We start from the raw sequence: 19,664 nt of genomic DNA on the forward strand, positions 1-19,664 counted from the left end.
CTCCTCTATTCTCCTCTCGGGATCTTGGGTGCGCACGCGCACGCGCACACACACACACACACACACACACACACACACACTCGCTCGGCAGAGCCTGCACCTGTTTCTAACAGAGACTCATCTGGGCTGGCAGGTGGTATGGTGGTTAAGGGCACTGGACTCCCACGTGGCCGACCGTGGTTTGAGTCCCGGACCTGGTGGCTTTCTTTCTCACATTTCCTTTCTCTTGCTCTGTCCCTCTCTGGTCAACTTAAAATAAATAAATAAAGTTAAATAATTTTTTTTAAAGAAGAAAAAGACTCACTTGATAACAAAAATCTCTCTTAAGAGAAAAAAAAAGTTTGTGGGGCTGGAACTTGGAAGGGTGGTTGACTATGTGGGAGTCCAGGGATGTAACCATTACACCATCTGCTGGTCCCAAACACTTTCTAATTATCTTGCTACATTTAAAAAGTCCTTTGTGCTCTGAGGTTATTGGCCACTCTGTATCTATAGCAGCTACACAATGTGTCTACTGTTAGAAGTCTTATTGACCCATGGGCTACACTAGGGAGCTCTATGCTTAGAGACTTCACTTGGTAACCTGAAACTGACCATGGTTCCTGGAGTATTTACACCAGGGAAATTGGCAGATGCTGTAAATCAGGGCTGCTTTGCTCCACTCTCTGGGGGACTAGGAAGCATTTAGAGCATGCCCCCATGGCCAGGGAGCTTAAATGAGTGAATTAGATGTTGTGCCTGGCTGTGGCCCCGGCTGTAGAAAGGTACCAAAATTGTTAATATGTTGCTTTAGCTCTCACTTCCTATCCAGAGCGGCTGCCTGTTGCAGACAGAGACTGAGCAAAGTCACTGACCAGCTGTGTTTTCTCCGCCTCTCCAGTCTGTCCCACCATCTGCAAGTCGCATGGGTGCACCGCCGAAGGCCTCTGCTGCCACAGCGAATGCTTGGGCAACTGTTCGGAGCCCAACGACCCCACCAAGTGCGTGGCCTGCCGCAACTTCTACCTGGACGGCCGGTGTGTGGAGACCTGCCCGCCTCCGTACTACCACTTCCAGGACTGGCGCTGCGTGAACTTCAGCTTCTGCCAGGACCTGCATAACAAGTGCAAGAACTCCCGGAAGCAGGGCTGCCACCAGTACGTCATTCACAACAACAAGTGCATCCCCGAGTGTCCCTCCGGGTACACCATGAACTCCAGCAAGTAAGTTCTTGCTGCAGGGCTGTGGATTGTGGGTGATGGTGTAACCTGTTACAAACATGTGCAAAACCAGGGCTGACTGGCCACGAGGGAGGTTGCTGGTCTCTGAGGTCATTTTTGTATCCTGAGCTTTGGAGCAGGAGTTAGAAGACTTCTCCCCTCAGGGGCCAGATTTTTTGACATCTTTTTTTAAGAGTTAATTAATTAATTAATAATAATTTTTTTTTAAAAGAGGTTTTTACTATAGGGCACATGCACTTGCCAGAAAGACAGGGAGAGACAGAGAGACAGAAAACGAGAAATTCCCCCCCCCCGGGGGATGGCCATGCCATAATCCCTTCTCCTCCATTCTCCTCTTGGGATTTTGGGCACTCACATCTCGGGATCTTGGGCACGCACGCACACTGCCCGTTGTGAGTTTAAGCCACTGGGTCCGGTATGCGAACCATGGTTGACTACATGGGAATCCAGTGACATAGCCATTGCATCAACTGCTCGTCCCTTATTTATTATTATAATTACTATTTTAAATTTGATCAGAGAGAGAGAGCGAGAAAGCAAGCTAGCAGGTTCGGGACTCAAACCATGGTCAGTCATGTGGGAGTCCAGCACCTCAACGACCATGCCACCTACAAGCCCTAAATTTTTGACATCTTATGCATCATTTGTTTTGTTTTGTTTTATTTTGTTTTGTTTTGTTTTGCCTTAGGGTACGTGCACTCACTGGAGAGAGACAGTGAGAGGGAAAGTGAGAAATCACCCCCTAGAGGGATGGCCACGCTGCCATCTCTTCTCCTCTGTTCTCCTCCTGGTATTTTGGACACGCACATCCACAACCCTGGCATAATTTTTAAGCCACAGGGTCCGGGACTCGAACCACGGTCGAACATGTGGGAGTCCAGTGCCTTCACCAGCACGCCACCTGCTGGTCCCTTTGTACATCTTGTCTAAGTTCGCCGTGCTTAGCCTCAGAACAGAAACCCTGAAGACACAAGTCCGTGGGGTCTCTAGAATCCTCCGTGTGGCCCGTCCCCGTGGACGTAGCTGCCTCGTGGGTCCACCGAGAACGTGGCCGAGGTGGGCGTGCCTTTCCCGATGGGAAACGAGGCCGTGCGCTCAGAGGCGCTTGGGACACTTCGTCTGCAGGAGGCAGAAGCCCGCTTCTCCATTGTCCCCAGGGCTTTTCTGCTTTGCTGAAGGACGGTGCCGTGAAACCGCTTCCCATTTGGGTGAGAAATCAGGTTTTCTCTCTTTGGTGGTGAGTCAGATTTCCTGCGTAGATCACAGGCTTTTTGTTTATGTCCGTAGCTTCTTAAATGAGCTATTTCGGTGTCTCGGGTCATCACCAAGTTAAAAAAAAAAAAAAATCTGTTTCCTGGTTTTTGTGTTGAAGGTTTTTCTTTCTCTTTTTTTTTAAAAGCAGGACCACAAAACACCACCAAAACAAATCAGAAACAGACGCATCGGGAGGCCTTGAGCTGACCTGCTTACGTAAAAAAACCCTTCCTCTTCAGACTTGAGAATTAGCCAAGCGAGAGTTTTCTGGTGGGAAATTTTATTTCCTCGGGTGGAGAGGGCGGGAAGGGAAACAACCTTTAATTCAGTTCTTAGGAGTGTCTCTTTCTTCTGATGTTTGCAAAAAGCCCAAAGTACAATATGTTTTGTTTAACTCGTTTTTGATAAAAACCTGTCAAGTGGTTTTGTTGACCAGAAATAGGCCTCTAGAAATCACGTTTGCCTGGCAGAGGAGGGACCCCTTCTCCCCATCCCAAGCTTGCCAGTAAGGTTTAGAAAAAGATCATATTCTGTTTAACTCATTTCTACCTTTTAAACATTTGAAAGAGAGTGAGCATTCACATCTCCAGTGAGAGGTTTGTTTGAAAGACAGTGACTTTTCGACCGGGGGTTCGCGTCCTGGACCCGGTGGCTTAAAGCTTACGCCGGGCGCGTGTGTGTGCGTGCCCAAGATCCTGAGAGGAGAATGGAGGAGAAGAGATTGCAGCGTGGCCATCCCCCCTGGGGGAGGGGTGATTTCTTGCTTTCTGTCTCTCTGTCTCTGTCTTTCTGGTGAGTGCATGCGCCCTATAGCAGAAACCTCTCCAAAAAAGAAAAAAAAAAGAAAATACATATTATGAAAAAATTATATATGTCTTTTATTTTTTTTGCAATAAAACTAACTCATACTTTAATTGTATTTTCCCATCAACTTTTTGAAGTCCTCTTGTATTTTATGAAAGACTTTATAATACTATTGCATTATTTTATTTTATTTTATTTTGCTATAGGGTCCTAATACTGTTGCATTATTTTATTTTGCTATAGGGTGCATGCACTCAGCAGAGTGAGTGAGAGAGAAAAAGAGAGAGAGAAAGAGAGAGAATTTGGGGCATGCACACATGCAGGCCTGGTGTGTTTTTTAATCCGCCGGGTCTGGGACTTGAACTGCAAAGTCAGCTATTGGGATCCAGCCGCCTTAACCACCATGTGACGGACTGGCCCAGAATTGTGTTTTATAATGTGGCTGAATATCATATTGGGCCAGTCGTGTTTTCTGCCCTTCCGGTGGCTTCTCTAGGAAACAATTCTTGACGTTTTCTGAGCAGAGTTCTGGGAACACCGGTGGGTTTCTAAGAAGGCCTCGCCATCTGTAATCAGCCCAAGTTGTCTGGCAGGAGCAGGGGGTGCTTTTTCCTGAGACAAGAAGGACCAGATATTTGGGATGAATGTTACGTTCTCATGGGTATGGGACATGCGCGGAGAAGAGGAGGATTACTCCTGGCCTCGTTTTCCCCCTCATGCCTGGCCGTTAGCTGAGGTCTCCGATCCACCCACAAGGCCATCTGTCCTACCACCCTGTCAGGACCGTTCATTTTAAACAGTTTTTCTCCGTTCGAACTGCATGGACTAAAGGAAGTTTTTAGTTTTAAATATAATTAATTAATTATTTTTTTAATTGCCAGAGAGCATGCGTACTCACGAGAGATAGAGACAGAGAGAGGGAGAGGGAGAAAGCAATCTTTCGTGGGGTGTGGTCTTGCCACAATCCCATCTCCATTTCTCCATCCTGTTGGGGTTTTGCACATGCACACCCCCTCCTCCTGCCCGCCCCTCCCCACCCGGTTGTGTTTGTTAACTGCCAGGGCCGGGATTTGAACTGCCATCAGCCATGTGGGATCCAGCTCCCTTAACCATTAGGCTATGGACCGGGCCTGAAGGGGACTTTCATAAAAGGCAATCTGATCTTACCATGTCTTTGCCTAAAACCCTCCAAGGGCTTCCCATAAGGCGGTGAAAGTTCTCCTTTTATTTTGTTTTTATTTAAATCTGCAAAAAGAATTATTAACTTAATTATTTATTATTATTATTGTTTTTAGGGAGAGATTTTAGCTATAGGATATGTACGCTCACCAGAGAGACAGAGAGACAGAAGGCAAGAAATCAGCCCCCAGCAGGGATGGCCATGCCACAATCCTTTCTCCTCCAGTCTCTTCTTGGGATCTTGGGCACGCATGCACATGCAGCCAGAGTGAGTTTTAAGCCACCAGGTGTGGGACTCAAACCATGGTTGACCGTATGAGAGTCTAGCAATGTAACCATTACATCATTTGCTGGCTCTGTTATTATTACTGTTATTTAACATACAATAGGGGGCATGCGTGCTCACCAGAGAGAGACAGAGAGAGGGAAAGGGAAAAAGCAAGCCGTCAGGTCTGGGACTCGAACTGCGGTCAGCCATGTGGGAGTCCAGCGCCTTAACCACCACGCCAGCTGCTGGTCCCAGTTCTCATTTTATTAAATCCACCCCTTGCCTGTTGCTGTAGCAACATGGGGTTCCTCCAGCTCGCCAAATTCATTCTTTCCTCTGTACCTGTGCACTGGCTGTTCTCGCCTCCCAAGATACTTTGTCTTTTGGTTTTTGGATGACCGAGTTCTCTTTGTCATCAAGATTGCAATCAAAAGTCTTCTTCCTGGGACCAGCAGGTGGCGTGGTGGTTAAGGTGCTGGACACTCCCACATGGCCAACCATGGTTCGAATCCCGGACCTGGCAGCTTCCTATATCCCTTTCTCTCTGTGTGTCTCTCTCTGGTCAAATTAAAATAAATGAATGAATAAATAAAATTAAATAAATAATAATTAAAAAAAAAGAAAAAGTCCCCTTCCCTGTCTGATCACCCCATCAGAATTAGCCATCTGCTCATTCTCTGGCTTGTCATTCACTTTTAATTCTTTTCGTGGGTATTTATCACTCGCAAATATTTTTATTGTCGGTGTATTCATCCTCCTCAGTTATGAGGCATCTTCCAAAATGCCATGGGTAATGTATGTTACGAAAACACATGGATTTCAAGTTTTAATTTATTTTACGTATGATAGAGAGCGTGTGCACACACATGAAAGATCAGTAGGTTGGTAGACAGACACAGAGAGAAACGTCCTCAACCGGGTCTGATGCCTTGATCCTCTTCCTCTAGCTCGGGAGCCCCTCAGGATCTTGGATGTGCATGTATGTGCCTGCTGCATTTCAGGTCAACTGGGCCGGGGATCTGAACCGGGGGTTACAGATTTCAGAATTCCTTTGCACCAAAATTGACTTGTATTCTAATTCCATTTTCTCAGTAAGTTTCTGTAGTCCCCTCATAGGTCATAAGTTACGAGAGTGTATCAGTTAGCTCGTGCTGCGTAACAAACCACCTCAGTGCTTAGTGATTGAAAGCACACATTTATGCGTTCTAATGATTTTGTATGCTGACTGGTGGTTTTTCTGGCCTGGGCTGGATGATTTAAGATAGCCTCTGTGTCTTAGATGGGTAGGTGGAACCTCTCTCCAATGAGGTTTCTCATCCCAGCAGCTGAGAAGAGTATACTCCAGTGGGCAGATGCTTTTTAAACTTTTGTTTGCATCTCATTTGCTAATATCCCGTTGGCCAAAGTACATCACATGGCCAAGCCAAGATTCAACAGGTGAGCGGTCGAGAGAGGCTGCAGAGAACTCGTGCCTACTTCTCGTTTGCCTCTGGGAGAGGAGCTTATCTGTTTGGTTCACTCACGTGTACCTGCAGCTTAGCACAGGGGTTGGCAAAAGACCAGATAGTAAATATTTTCAGCTCCGAGGGCCAGATGGCCTCGCTGTTGCAGCTACTCAGCTCTGCCTTTGTAGAGACCAAACAGGCTTAGAGGATGCACTAGCCCAGTGGAGGTGGCCATGTTCCAATAGAACGCTGTTTGCGAAAACAGGTGGCCAGCCGGATTTGCCCGTGGGCTGTGGTTTGCCAACCCCTGGTTTAGCATATCACCTGCCGCATAAGTGTAGCACCAATAAAAGAACCCAAATATTTGGTCACTGTCCTGTTTCCATCCCAGCTGTCCTGACACCAACTGGTTGTACCATGAGACAGTTCTGACGCATCGCACCTGCACTTGGCTTCAGACTCCACAAGTTCAAGACTCTGTTCTTTCATGACCAGCACGTCAGGGGTCCCCACCCACACTGCTGATTGACTGGCTGTTAACTTTGGAGTTTTCACACGTCCTGGTTTGATAATTCACTAGAGCAACTTACAGAATGACTACGTTGTCGGGAAAGGCACGACATAGTTTTCTATGAGAAGGATTTATTTCGGGACCAGCAGTTGGCGTAATGGCTATGTCGCTGGACTCCCATGTAGTCGATTGTGGTTCGTGTCCCGGACCCGGTGGCTTAAAACTCATGCCGGGCGCGTGTGCGTGCGTGCCCAAGATCCCAAGAGGAGAATGGAGGAGAAGGGATTGCGGTGTGGCCATCCCCCCAGGGGGAGATTTCTCACTTTCTGTCTCTTTCTGTCTTTCTGCTGAGTGCACACGCCCTATAGAAAACAAAAACAAAACCAAACACAAACAAAAGCAAAAACCTTTCCAACAACAAAAACAGAAAAGAAAGATTTATTTCATTGTATTTATCATCATCATCATCATTATTATTTTTAAAAAATTTTCCCAGAGAGAGATGGAAAATGAGAAAGCAAGCCAGCTTTGCAGACACAGCTTGCATGATGTCTCCTTGGGGAGTCAGAGGGCGTCAGATGCTCGGCACCCCAATGTGCGTTTACTGGCCGGGAAGCTCCTCTGAGCTTCAGCGTCCACCATTCTTCCTGGCATTTCCTTCCATAGCCACGACTGGCCATGGGGTGGAACTCCGTCTCCAGCCCCGCTCCCCACCCCCTGGAGCTCAGGCCGCTGGAAGCCTCAACCCTCTATTCCAATGGTGGTTTTTTATGATGACCAGCCCCACCCTAAAGTTATTGACAGGCTCACCACAAATCACCCCAATATTCCTAACGGCAGTAACAAAGGTAGGCTTACCGCTCAGGAAATTCCAAGGGTTTTTGAAGCTCTCTGCCAGAAACTGGGGCAAGGATATCTATATTTAATTATGCTTATGTATTCTTTATTATTTTTATTAATAAAGGTATATTCTTTATTATGCTGCAGTCTTAAATCACCTGAGAAATGGAAAACATGGGGCCTTGGGACCAGCAGATGGTGTAATGGTTGTGTCATTGGACTCCCACATAGTTGAACATGGTTCGAGTCACGGGCCCGGCAACTTAAAACTCATGCCGGGCGCATGTGCGTGCATGCCCAAGATCCCGAGAGGAGAATGGAGGAGATGGGATTGCGGCGTGGCTCCCCATTGGGGGATGATTTCTTGCTTTCTGTCTCTCTGTCTCTCAGGCATATGTGCCCTATAGCAAAAATCTCTTAAAAAATAGAGAACACAGGGCCTTGGAAATGACACAGCAGCAGCAGTGGTGACTTGTAGTAAAAAGTGATCATTGTAGTGATGGCGGGCCGTCTCTGCTTTCTGTGTGCTAGATGCTTTATTGAGTAGCTCCCACATCATGGAGACCTCAGCACAACCCGTGGGGTTTGATCTGTGATTACCTTCATTGTACCCATGAGGAAACTGAGTTGTTGAGAAGGTAATAGTTGGGAATCTTGTGCTTTCACGGGACAGCACCCCAACTCAAACTAGCTGAAGCAGGGTGAAGGCAGTTGATCGGTACTCATAATCAAACCATTCAGGGGATTGCTTCAGGTATGGCTGCATCCAGGCGCTCGCGCGATGGGCGTCAGCAGTCTCTCTCCAGCCTTTGCCTTTACTCCGCTCTCTCTGCTTTTGTCCTCGGAAACTTCTCAAGCTCACGCCTCTCCCCATGCCAGCAAGGTGGCCATGCCCTCTTAGGTTCTCTCGAAGGAAGACAATTTCTTCCCTCCAGGAGTTGGGTTGTGTGTCCACCTCTGACTGCAGGGACATGAACGATAGTGCCTGCATGGCTGAGGTACCGTGTCCCACCTGGATGTTCTACAAGGTGCATGCACTTGCTTGAGAGACAGAAAATGAGACATCACCCCCAGGGGGAATGGCCATACCGCAGTCCCTTTTCCATTCTCTTCCCGGGATTTGGGGCACGCATGCACACGCGCTTGGAGAGATTTTCAAGCTGCCGAGTCCGGGACTCGATCCATGGTGAGCCATGTGGGAGTCCAGCTGCCGTACTCACTATGCTACCTGCCGGCCCCTCAGCACCCCAGGGAACTCCTGACAATGTGCAGGGTATTGTGTGGTTGCCGTGCCTCGGGGGACCGGGCGCTGCTGGCATCTCGTGGGAGGAGCCTGGGGGTGCCGTCCAACCTCCCACAATGCACAGGGGCTGGCCCCGGACGTCATCCGTGCTGAAGTCACACGGTGCTGCCTCGGGCTGACAGCGGAAGTGCAGTCCCTCGGGTTGCCATGGAGCCGGCCCTCTGCCGGGTGCGGCCTGACCGCCCTCTCTCTGCTCTGTCCATAGCCTGATGTGCACCCCGTGCCTGGGCCCCTGCCCCAAGGTCTGTCACCTCCTAGAAGGCGAGAAGACCATTGACTCGGTGACGTCGGCCCAGGAGCTCCGAGGCTGCACCGTCGTCAACGGCAGCCTGATCATCAACATCAGAGGAGGCAGTGAGTGGGGGAGCGTGTGGCTGCGGGGGCGGCTCTGTGCGCGAGGGGCAGGGCGGGGCGGGGGCCACAGGCCCGAGTCTGCTGCGGGCTCCTGTGGCTAGTTTATGTTTTACCACACGGCAAGTGTTCTTGTTGGAGAGAGACAGGGAGAGACAGAGAGACAGGAAGCGAGAAATCACCCCCCAGGGGATCTTGGGTGCACATGCACCTGGGCCTGGCATGAGTTTAAAGCCCCCAGGTCTGGGACTCGAACTGCCGTCCACTACATGGGAATCCAGCAATGTAACCATTATGCCACCTGCTGGTCTCTCCTATGGCAATTTTTTTAAAAAAAGACTTATTTATTCATTCATTTAGTTTAATTTGACCAGAGACAGAGAGAGAGAGAAAGTGAGAAAGCAAACTGCCAGGTCCAGGACTTGAACCGTGGTCGGCCATGTGGGACTGTCCAGCACCTTAACTACCATGCCACCTGCTGGTCCCCATGGCTGTCTTTTGGTAGAGGCATGCCAGAAGTCTGCCCCAACCCTGAGATGAACAGCCCAGTCCCAGCCCTGGCCCTCCTTAAAGTCTCATTTCCCCAGCTGGGAGTTGGGGTATCAGAAATCCGCATGTATTTATTAGTATTATTATTTTTCCTTTGAGAATGCGAATATTTCGCAGCTCATGGATAATTTAGTTTTTTGTTTTTAGATTTTTGCCATAGGGCACATGCACTCCCCAGAGAGAGGCAGAGATAAAGTGAGAAATCAGCCCCCAGCAATGCTGACCATGCTGCAGTTCCTTCTCCTCGTCTCTTCCTGGGATTTTGGGCATGCATGCACACGCACGTGGTATGTTTCTCAAGCCACCAGGTCTGGGACGTGAACTCCACAGCTGGCCATGTGAGACCTAACTATCTTAACCCTCACACCACCTGCTGGCCCAGAAGCTGCATTTAAAAAAAAATATATATATTTACTTTTAATTGTTATTATTACTTAATTTGACCGGAGAGAGAGAGAGAGGAAAAGTGAGAAAGCAAACTGCCAGGTCCAGGACTCGAACCGCAGTCGGCCATGTGGGAGTCCAGCACCTTAACCTCACACCACCTGCCGGCCCCCACAATCTACGTTTTCACAAGCAGACGGCATGCCCTATTGCAGGTTGGCAGACCGCGTTTCCGGAAATACTGTCTCAGGCCCGAAGACGTTCTCTTGTTTAGTCATTCAGCAAGCGTTTATGGAATACTCGCATGGACAGGGCAGTCTTTGCCCCATAGGTCTTACAGATGAGGAAACGCACGCATCATGGCAGGGCAGGGGTGCCTCTCGCTGTAAAGGGAAGCACAGCCGGGTAGTGGGGGAGAGTGTTCAAAGCATGATGGGTATTTTTTTTTTTTTTAAAGGGTTCTGTCTTAGGGTGTGTGTGCTTGCTGAGAAGAGAGAGAGAAAGACAGAGAGAGACAGAGAGAGACAGAGAGAGAGACAGGCAGAGGCAGAGGGAAAGTGAGAAGTCCCCCTCCCCCCAGAGGGGATGGCCGTGCTGCAACCACTTCTCCTGGGGTCTTGGGCACGCACGCACACGCGCCTGGCATGATTTTCAAATCACCGGGTCCGGGACTTGAACTGTGCTCAGCCATCTGAGAGTCCAGCAACGTAACCACTACACCATCTGCTGGCCCCCAAAGCATGATGGGTTTTGAGCAGGATCTGCCCGCATCGTCTGCAGCGTGTGGGTTAGCTTCACCGTGAACAGTATCAGAATGACGTGAATGTTTCTGTGCAAGCTCACTGGGCCGGCCTCTCTCTCTCCCGTAGACAACCTGGCTGCAGAGCTGGAGGCCAACCTGGGCCTCATCGAAGAGATCTCGGGGTATCTCAAAATCCGCCGATCCTACGCCCTCGTGTCTCTTTCCTTCTTCCGGAAGTTACGCGTGATTCGAGGAGAGACCCTGGAAATCGGGTACGTGAGCCTGACTCTGTGTTTGGAAGTTTGTGAATTGGGAAAAGCTAGGGTGTTGCTTAGTTACTTATTTATTTTTTAATACCAACCCCCCACATCTATTACGAGAAAGTGCCCGGGAAAACCTTGGGGGAAAGGATGTGTCTAGAGGGCCATTTCGCTAAAAAAACAACTCGTTTTATGGTCATTCTTTTTTGTTTTGTTTTGTTTAGGTTTCTGCCATAGGGCATGTATGCTCAGCAGAGAGAGACAGAGACAGAGAAAGACAGAGAGATGAAAAAGTGAGAAATGACCCCTTGGGGGGATGGCCACACCATAGTCCCTTCTCCTCCGTTCTCCTCTTGGGATCCTGGGCACGCACACACATGCATCCAGCGTGATTTTCAAGCCACCGTTCCGGGACTTGAACTGTGGTCAGCCATGCGCCTTAATCTCCATGCCACCTGCTGGCCCAGGGTGTTGCTTTTTTATAAACCGAAACCCCCACATCTACTAGGAGAAAATGCCTGTCAAAACCTTGTGGGAAGGGAACTGGTGTTGGGATGTGGCTGAAGTTTCATTCGACTAAAAACATAAAGCCTGTTTATGGTCGTTCTAGAGAAATGTGACCGGGCACCTTTGGGCCTTCCAAGGGTGCTGCAGGGAGTTTGCTAAATAGGCATCCAGGGACCGGCAGGGGGCATGGTAGTTAAGGATGCTAGACTCCCATGTGGCTGACCGCGGTTCAAATCCCGGACCTGGCGGCTCGCTTTGTCACTTTCTCTGTCTCTCTCTCTCAGTGTCTCCCTCTCTCGGTCTGTCTCTCTCACACACCTGCTTCTTCTTGAGATGCTCATCTCCTGTAGCTCGTGGGACTCCACCCCTGCAGGGCCTTCTGGGTTTCCTGCATCATCTCCTGTCCCAGCTCCATCTCCCCCATCTGCCTTTGCAAGCGGTCCCACCTCTCAGGTGCTCTCCTCCTACCTGTGCTGAGACCTCTGGGCCTGTCTTCTTTCCTTAACCCCATGTCTGCCTGCAGCTGGCCCCCCGGTGACCTCCAGGAGCCTCCAATGCCATTCGTACCAAACACAACTCCTTTGCTGACTTCCTCTCAGGTCCGTCTAACAGGTTGTTGGAACAGCCATGACGTGTTTGTCTATGTTTTCCTATGCAAAAACGCATCATGACTTTTCCCATGATGCAATATTTCTTAGACTTCACCCCCCACCAACCTGTGGTCTCACTGATCCTATTTCAGTTAGGACGACAGCAGAAATCCAGACTAGCGCGTTTTGCACAGATAAAGATGGACTCGTCGGTGAGAATTCAGAGATGCTTTTGAGGACTCAGGTTCTTTCTGTCTTTGGGTTCCTCATGGTCACAAGATGGCTGCCTCATCCCCAGTCTCACATCAACTTCTTTGGTCCTCCCCATTCAACCGATATTTGAGCATGTACCAAGGAAGTGATTAGGGCTGGGGATATCGCACTGAACTGGGTCGACTCTAGGGGTGGCCCCGTCATTGTGGGGTCAGAGGAGACCAGCCCGCGAATGACTGTGTGTGTGTTTCCATAGGAACTACTCCTTCTATGCCTTGGACAACCAGAACCTAAGGCAGCTGTGGGACTGGAGCAAGCACAACCTCACCATCACTCAGGGCAAACTGTTCTTCCACTACAACCCCAAACTCTGCCTGTCAGAAATTCACAAGATGGAAGAAGTTTCCGGAACCAAGGGGCGCCAGGAGAGGAACGACATCGCTCCGAAGACCAATGGGGACCAGGCATCCTGTAAGTGGGGCAGCCCTGGCACTTCCAGCCCAGGACCAGCTAACGTGGCAGCCCCAGCTCACGGCCACTCTGGCTCCTCCGTGGGAGTGCCACCTCCCCTGTGAACAAGAACACACCGTGTGACAGGCTTTCCGAAATACAGCTGCTCCTCACTCAGCGACCTACCAATGTAACGGCTGCTCTGCTTTACAGAGATATTTGCTATAGGGCGCGTGCGCTTGCTGGAGAGACAGAGAGACAGAATGCAAGAAATCACCCCTCAGGGTGGTTGACCACGCCACAATCCCTTCTCCTCCATTCTCTCTCTCTTCTTTTTTTTTTTTTGGAGAGAGGCTTTTGCTATAGGGCATGTGCACTCACCAGAAAGACAGAGAGAGAGAGACAGAGAGACAGAAATCCCTTCTCCTCCATTCTCCTCTCAGGATCTTGGACACACATACAGACACACATACACACACATGCCCTGTGTGAGATAAGCCACCGCCGGCTCCAGGACTTGAACTGCGGTCGGCTACATGGGAGTCCAGCAACCCAGCCATTACGTCAACTGCTGGTCCTGTGACTTCGCTGTTTTCACGGCCCCTCCTGGGAGTGTGGGATGGGACGCTTTGACCTGAAACTGTTGACCACTGACATGGCCGTTTTCTGTTCTTCAACCCCTTCTAGGTGAAAATGAGTTACTTAAGTTTTCTCACATTCGAACTTCCTCGGACAAGATCTTGCTGAAGTGGGAGCCTTACTGGCCCCCCGACTTCCGAGACCTCTTGGGGTTCATGCTCTTTTACAAAGAGGCGTAAGTAGAAGAGGAAGGAGGGAGGGAGCGGGTGGGTGCGCTCGGATCTTCCTCTCTCCTGGCCCTTTCCTCTCCTCCTCCAGGGAAAAGATATCTTTTCATCACCTTCCCAGTTGGTGGCGCACAGAGTCCATAACGGACTCTGTCGTCAAAAGCCTGCGGGACCAGCAGATGGCAGAGCGGTTACGTCGCCGGACTCCCACATGATCCACTGGGGTTCAAGTCCCGCATCTGGTGGCTTAAACTCACGCCAGGCGCGTGTGCGTGCGTGCCCGAGATCCCGGGAGGAGAATGGAGGAGAAGGGATTGTGGCGTGGCCATCCTCCCTGGGGGGTGATTTCTCACTTTCTCTTCGACTGTCTCTGACTCTCTCTCCTCAGCAAGCACACAGGCCCTAAGGCAAAAACTTCCACAAAACAAAACAAGAATCTTGAAATAGATACATTACTTTGGGAGGTCCGGACTGGCCAGTTTTCTGTGCAGTAGCTTTTTTGTTTTTCTAGAGAGCACATACATTCATGATAGAGACAGAGACAGAGAGACGGAGAGAGGGAGAGGAGAGAGTACCCTCCATGGGGGACGGTCATGCTGCAAGCCCTTCTCCAGCTCTCCCTCCTTTCGGGATTTTGGGTGTGCATGCACACGTGCCTGACGTGTTTCTCAAGACGCCAGGTCTGGGATTTGAACCACCTAGTTGGTCATGTGGGCTCCAGCTGCCTTCACCGCCCGGCTGCGGTGCTAGCCCAAGGAGTATTCCATTTTGCTTTCAACAAAGTGTATGTCTCATGGGACAGCCCATGCGTCAAGGGACTCTGTCTGCTATGTAATAAAACAAAAAATTATGTATTGATTTTATTTTTATTTTTGTATTATTTACATTTTTGCTTTAGAGAGACACAGAGAGAGAGAGAGAGAGGTTGAGAGAGAGAGAGAGAAGGCAAGCCACCAGGTCCAGGACTTGAACTGTGGTTGGCCAGGTGGGAATCCAGCATCTCCACCACCACACCACCTGCTGGCTTCTGCTGTGTAATTTTTAAAAAATGTACCTTTTACCTAAATATTTTCATTTTTCCCCGATATAGATATTTTTGGTCAGGGTCAGGTAGACCTAAAATTTCCCGTTTTAAGCGTGCTTGGGCCATCGCTCTGTGATGTGAAGTAGATTCGCACTGTGTGTAATCGTCCCTACCTTCCGTTGCCAGAATGTTTTTACTTTTTTGCTACGGGGCATAAGCACTCACTGAGACAGAGAGAGACAGAGAGAGAGAGATAGAGATAGAGAGAGAGAGTGAAAAAAGCACCCCTTCCTCGATCCCTTCTCTTCTACTCTCCTCTCGGGAGTTTTGGACATACACGCACACACCTAGTGTGATTTTTCAAGCTGCCATGCCCGGGACTCAAACCATGCAGTAGGCCAGAGACGTAACCTCGGTGCCATTTGCTGGCCCTGTGCTGGAATTTTAAAGAACATTGTGGAGAGTGTTGTGTTAGAAATGTTAATAATAGTTTTATCTCAAGATTTATTATGTGTGAGGCTAAAAACTTACACATATACATTCTCTTGTGTCATCTTCTTCAAAGAAGAATGATTTAATTTGATTTGTCATCGTTGTTATTTCTTAACTTTTTACAGGGTTGCACTCACCAGAGAGAGACAGAGGGAGAGAGAGTGAGAAAGCGAGCCACCACATCCGGGACTCGAACCGTCGTTGGCCCTGTGGGAATTCAGCACCTTAACCACCATGCCACCTGCTGGCTCCTCACATAGTCTTATCAGTACCTCACGACGTACTTACCACTCTTATTATTGTCCTTTTATGGCGGAGACATCAGGGTTGGTGGCCCTTGACTCTTGTCCGTTTCTGTGTTGTTTTTCCTTGTGGCATAAGGCTGTGGGTGAGCCACGTGCCACCCCGTAGGACACTGACCTAGGTGCCACCTCTGCAGTGCCCAGAGCGAGCGACCCAGCCTGCTAACCGCCTTCCCCGTTTTGTCTTGAAAGCCCGTATCAGAATGTGACAGAGTTCGACGGGCAGGATGCGTGCGGCTCCAACAGCTGGACGGTGGTGGACATCGACCCCCCGCAGAGGTCCAATGACCCCAAGTCACAGAACCAGCCCGGGTGGCTGATGCGGGGCCTGAAGCCCTGGACCCAGTACGCCATCTTTGTCAAGACCCTGGTCACCTTCTCTGACGAGCGGCGCACCTACGGGGCCAAGAGCGACATCATTTATGTCCAGACAGACGCCACCAGTACGTGTGAACGTAGATTCGCGCGTGGTCGGGCCGGTGTCTTAATGGTTTATTGTCATTTAGTTTGCTATAGGGTGTGTGTACTCACCGGAGAGAGAGAAAGAGAAAGTGAGAAATCACCCTCCGGGGAGAATGACCACACCACAATCCCTTCTCCGTTCTCCTCTTGGGATTTTGGGCATGCACCTGGCATGAGTTTCAAGCTGCCAGGTCAGGGAATCGAACCATGGCTGGTCAGTGGGAGTCTAGTGCCTTAACCACTGTGCCACTTGCTGGCCCCCTATTTATTGAATTTTTCAAAGTGCATTTATTTATTTACCAGCAGGCGTGTGTGCTCACCCGAGACGGAGGGAGTGGGGGAAGGGGAAGTACCCTACGCAGGACGTGGTCACACCTGTCTTTTCTCCCCCGTTTCTCCATCCTGTTGGCATTTTGGATATGCGTACACACGTGCCCGATGTCTTTTTTGAGCTGCTGGGGCCGGGATTTGAACTCCGCAGTTGGCCATGTGGGGCCCAGCTCCCTTAACCAGCAGACCACAGGCCCAGCCCCATCTTGCCCTTACCAGGCTGGCATGACGTATAAAACTCGTCTTTGAAGGAGCTGGTACTGAGGTCTGTAAGGAATGACTGTCTGTAATCATCTCCCAGTTTAACATTTTGCCATTAAAAAAAAAAAATGTATGCATTTATTTCTTCTGAGAGAGAGACGCTCCTTCCAGAGAGTCTTTGTACAGTGAACCTTCCCTGGTCTCAGCCCTCCGGGACCACAGGTACACATATCCACCTAGAGTCCTCAGGCAGGGCCGGGACCCGAACCCAGGACCTCTCCCGTATGGGGCCACTTGCAGGACTGCTGTGCTTCCACCTGGCCCTCTCCTCTATTAGGGGAAGGTTTTGTGGAGCCCCCCCCCCAAGCGTTTTATGTTGGGAGCGTCACATACCAGCTCAAGGACACCCCCCACTGGCTTCAAGTTGGCCTTGTGACTGGGCTCCGTCTGGAGCAGAGGTTAAGTAGAAAACGTGAGGGGTTGGCCGTGCCCCGTGAGCCTCCCTGCACCCAGCGGTGACTTCCCAGTGTGGACAGAGAGCTCGCCGCTGTCGGGGTTCGATCGTGTTGGTCTAAATGGATGACCGGGGGTGTGAACGGTCCCTCACTTGGTAACTCATCTTTGGACGGGATAAGGGTTCTGTGTGTCTCCAGGTTTCCGTGATGTTAAATAACTCTGCGTGAGGCTGCAGACGGCGTGGAGGTTAAGGCGGCTGGGTCTCACGTGGCCAACAACACGGCGGAGTCTTGGACCCACCGGTGACTTGAAAAACATACTGGGCACATGCGTGTGCATGCCTAAAACCCGAGAGGCAGATGGAGGAGAGGGGATTGGGCGCGGCCATCCTCCCTGGGGCGGAGGGTGATTTCTCCCGTTCTCTCTCTCTGGCCGTCTGTCTGTCTCTGGCGAGTGCACACGCCGTGTAACAAAAGAGCCAGCCAAATAACAGCGCGGTGAACACCCTCACCGTCTGGGCTTAGCTCGTCCCCTCTCACACCCGCCTGACACTTTGCCGTTGCTTCCTCTCAGAGCTGGTCCGTTTTCTTTCTCTTTTGCAGACCCTTCCGTCCCCCTGGACCCGATCTCGGTGTCTAATTCCTCATCCCAGATTATCCTGAAGTGGAAGCCCCCCTCCGACCCGAACGGCAACATCACCCACTATCTGGTGTTCTGGGAGAGGCAGGCGGAGGACAGCGAGCTGTATGAGTTGGATTATTGCCTCAAAGGTGAGCGTGGGGAGCCGGGTCGGGCTAGGCAGGTGTCGTGTGTACGCAGCCAGGGAGGGAGCTCTTCCCCCCACCCCTCTGCCTCCCAGCGTCTGCATGTTTGCACGTATATAAGTGTGCATGCAGGCGTGCGCATGCACATCCTGCATCCTACCTTATGCACACACACACACACACACACACACACACACACACACTTTTGTTTATTTATTTATTTCTTCTGAGAGACAGAGACAGAGAAAGACAACACCCAACAGGGCCCTCACACCGTGATGCGCTCCTGGCCTCAGCTAGCCCTGGGTCGTGGGCACACGTATGTGCACCCACTGTGTTAGGGAAACCTGGGGATGTGAAGCCAGGACCTTCCCACGTGGTGTAAGCGTCATGGAGTGTTGCATATTGCTGCACCACCGCGGCTGGCCAACACCCATGGATCAGCGTCCTCACACAAGCGTGTGCTTTGTAGACGGAGGTCCAAACCCGTTATTGCTCACGTCTTGGCACCATCTCCTTCTGGAATTTTCTCCTCTCCCCCTTCCTCCCTTCTTTCCTCGTTGTCCGCTGTCCTCTCGCTCTGAGCCGGAGGGAGCTGTGTCATCCACACGAGGCTTCTTTGCAAAGCTAGAAACACAACTGAGAGTGTTGGGAAGTTATTGATGGGCCAAGGCATGGCGGATCAGGTGGCTGGATCCCATATGGCCAACTGTGTGGTTCGAGTCCTGGACCCAGTGGTTTAAAACACATGCCAAATTTGTGTACATGCCAAACATCTCGAAAGGAAAAGTAGAGAAGGGATTTTGGCGTGGCCATCCTCCCGGGGGGTGCGTCCACACTTTCCCTCTCTCTGTCTCTGCCTCTCTCTGGCAAGTGCACACGCCCGATAGCAAAATTTAAAATAAATAAATAAACGAAGAAGGCTAGAAACTTGAAAAAAGGATCTTAAAACTGGGTTTTTAAAATATCCCACCACACTGGAGAAAGCAGGAGCCATGTTATATTATTATTATTATATCCATTCTCCTCTCTGGATCTTGGGTATGCACACACACACACGTGTCTTGGTTCGTCTGTATTTCATTCACTTGAGGGTTTTTGTTAGTGATGTCACCCGTCGTGACCTTGGGTAAGGCCGGGGCCACTGGCGAGCTGCAGCTGAGGGCAGGGACCTGAGGTCTGCTCTCGGCTCTGCTGGTGACCTGCTGGAGGAGCGTTTGGACCAAGTCCCCGAGAGAGTCACTGTGTCCTTTTTGGGAGAAGGGGCGGGAGAACAGATGATCTCGGGGCCCGGTCCCAAGTCTAAGATCATTGTGCTATATGTGTGCGTGTGACATCACCCCCACCCAGCCCGGGCTGCACCGTGATCGATCTCCTGAGATGCTTTATATAACTGCAGGGCAGGCCCAGTCGTCAGCTGAGCCGTAGCTGCTGGGCCTGCCTCCAAGAATCCCAAACCACTGGCAGCCCCAGCCACAGCCACTTTGCAAGTCTAAATTTGTAACGCCCATACCAGTGCCAGAGCTCGCACATGGTTTTCTTGGTATTTATCACAAAGCGTATGTAATTAAAAATAAGCGTACTGGGACCAGCAGATGGCGTAATGGCTATGTCACTGGACTCCCACATAGTCATCTGTGGTTTGAGTCCCGGACCCGGCAGCTTAAAACTCACGCCGGGTGTGTGTGCGTGCATGCCCAAGATCCAGAGAGGAGGAGGGGGGAGAAGGGATTGTGGTGTGGCCATGCCCCTGAGAGGTGATTTCTCGCTTTCTGTCTCTCTGGTAAGCACATGCACCCTGTAGCAAAAAATCTCTCTCTCTCGCTCAAAAAAAGTAAACTTACTAAGGGTAAATGAGTCTACTCATGGATGGTCCTAGAAGAGTCAGGTTTTTAAAGTCAGGAAGTAGAATGGGGGGGGGCCAGGAGCTGGGGCAGAGGGCTGGGGAGGGAGTGGT

General features: G+C 50.4%; 1 protein-coding gene across 4 annotated transcripts in view; it reads left to right on the forward strand.

Moving 5' to 3' along the window:
• The window catches only part of INSR (insulin receptor), a gene marked incomplete at its 5' end in the record, with an annotated part of 114,834 nt that overhangs the window by 55,697 nt on the left and 39,473 nt on the right, over positions 1–19,664 (forward strand). For all 4 annotated transcript variants that reach the window (XM_014584917.2, XM_014584918.2, XM_014584919.2 and 1 more), the window contains 7 exon segments: positions 881–1,202; positions 9,030–9,178; positions 10,978–11,122; positions 12,677–12,891; positions 13,558–13,684; positions 15,687–15,937; positions 17,546–17,713. In XM_014584917.2, coding sequence (XP_014440403.1) covers positions 881–1,202; positions 9,030–9,178; positions 10,978–11,122; positions 12,677–12,891; positions 13,558–13,684; positions 15,687–15,937; positions 17,546–17,713 — 1,377 coding nt within the window.

The sequence above is a fragment of the Tupaia chinensis genome, unplaced genomic scaffold (assembly GCF_000334495.1).
Source record: "Tupaia chinensis unplaced genomic scaffold, TupChi_1.0 Scaffold148210_1, whole genome shotgun sequence".
NCBI lineage: Eukaryota > Metazoa > Chordata > Mammalia > Scandentia > Tupaiidae > Tupaia > Tupaia belangeri.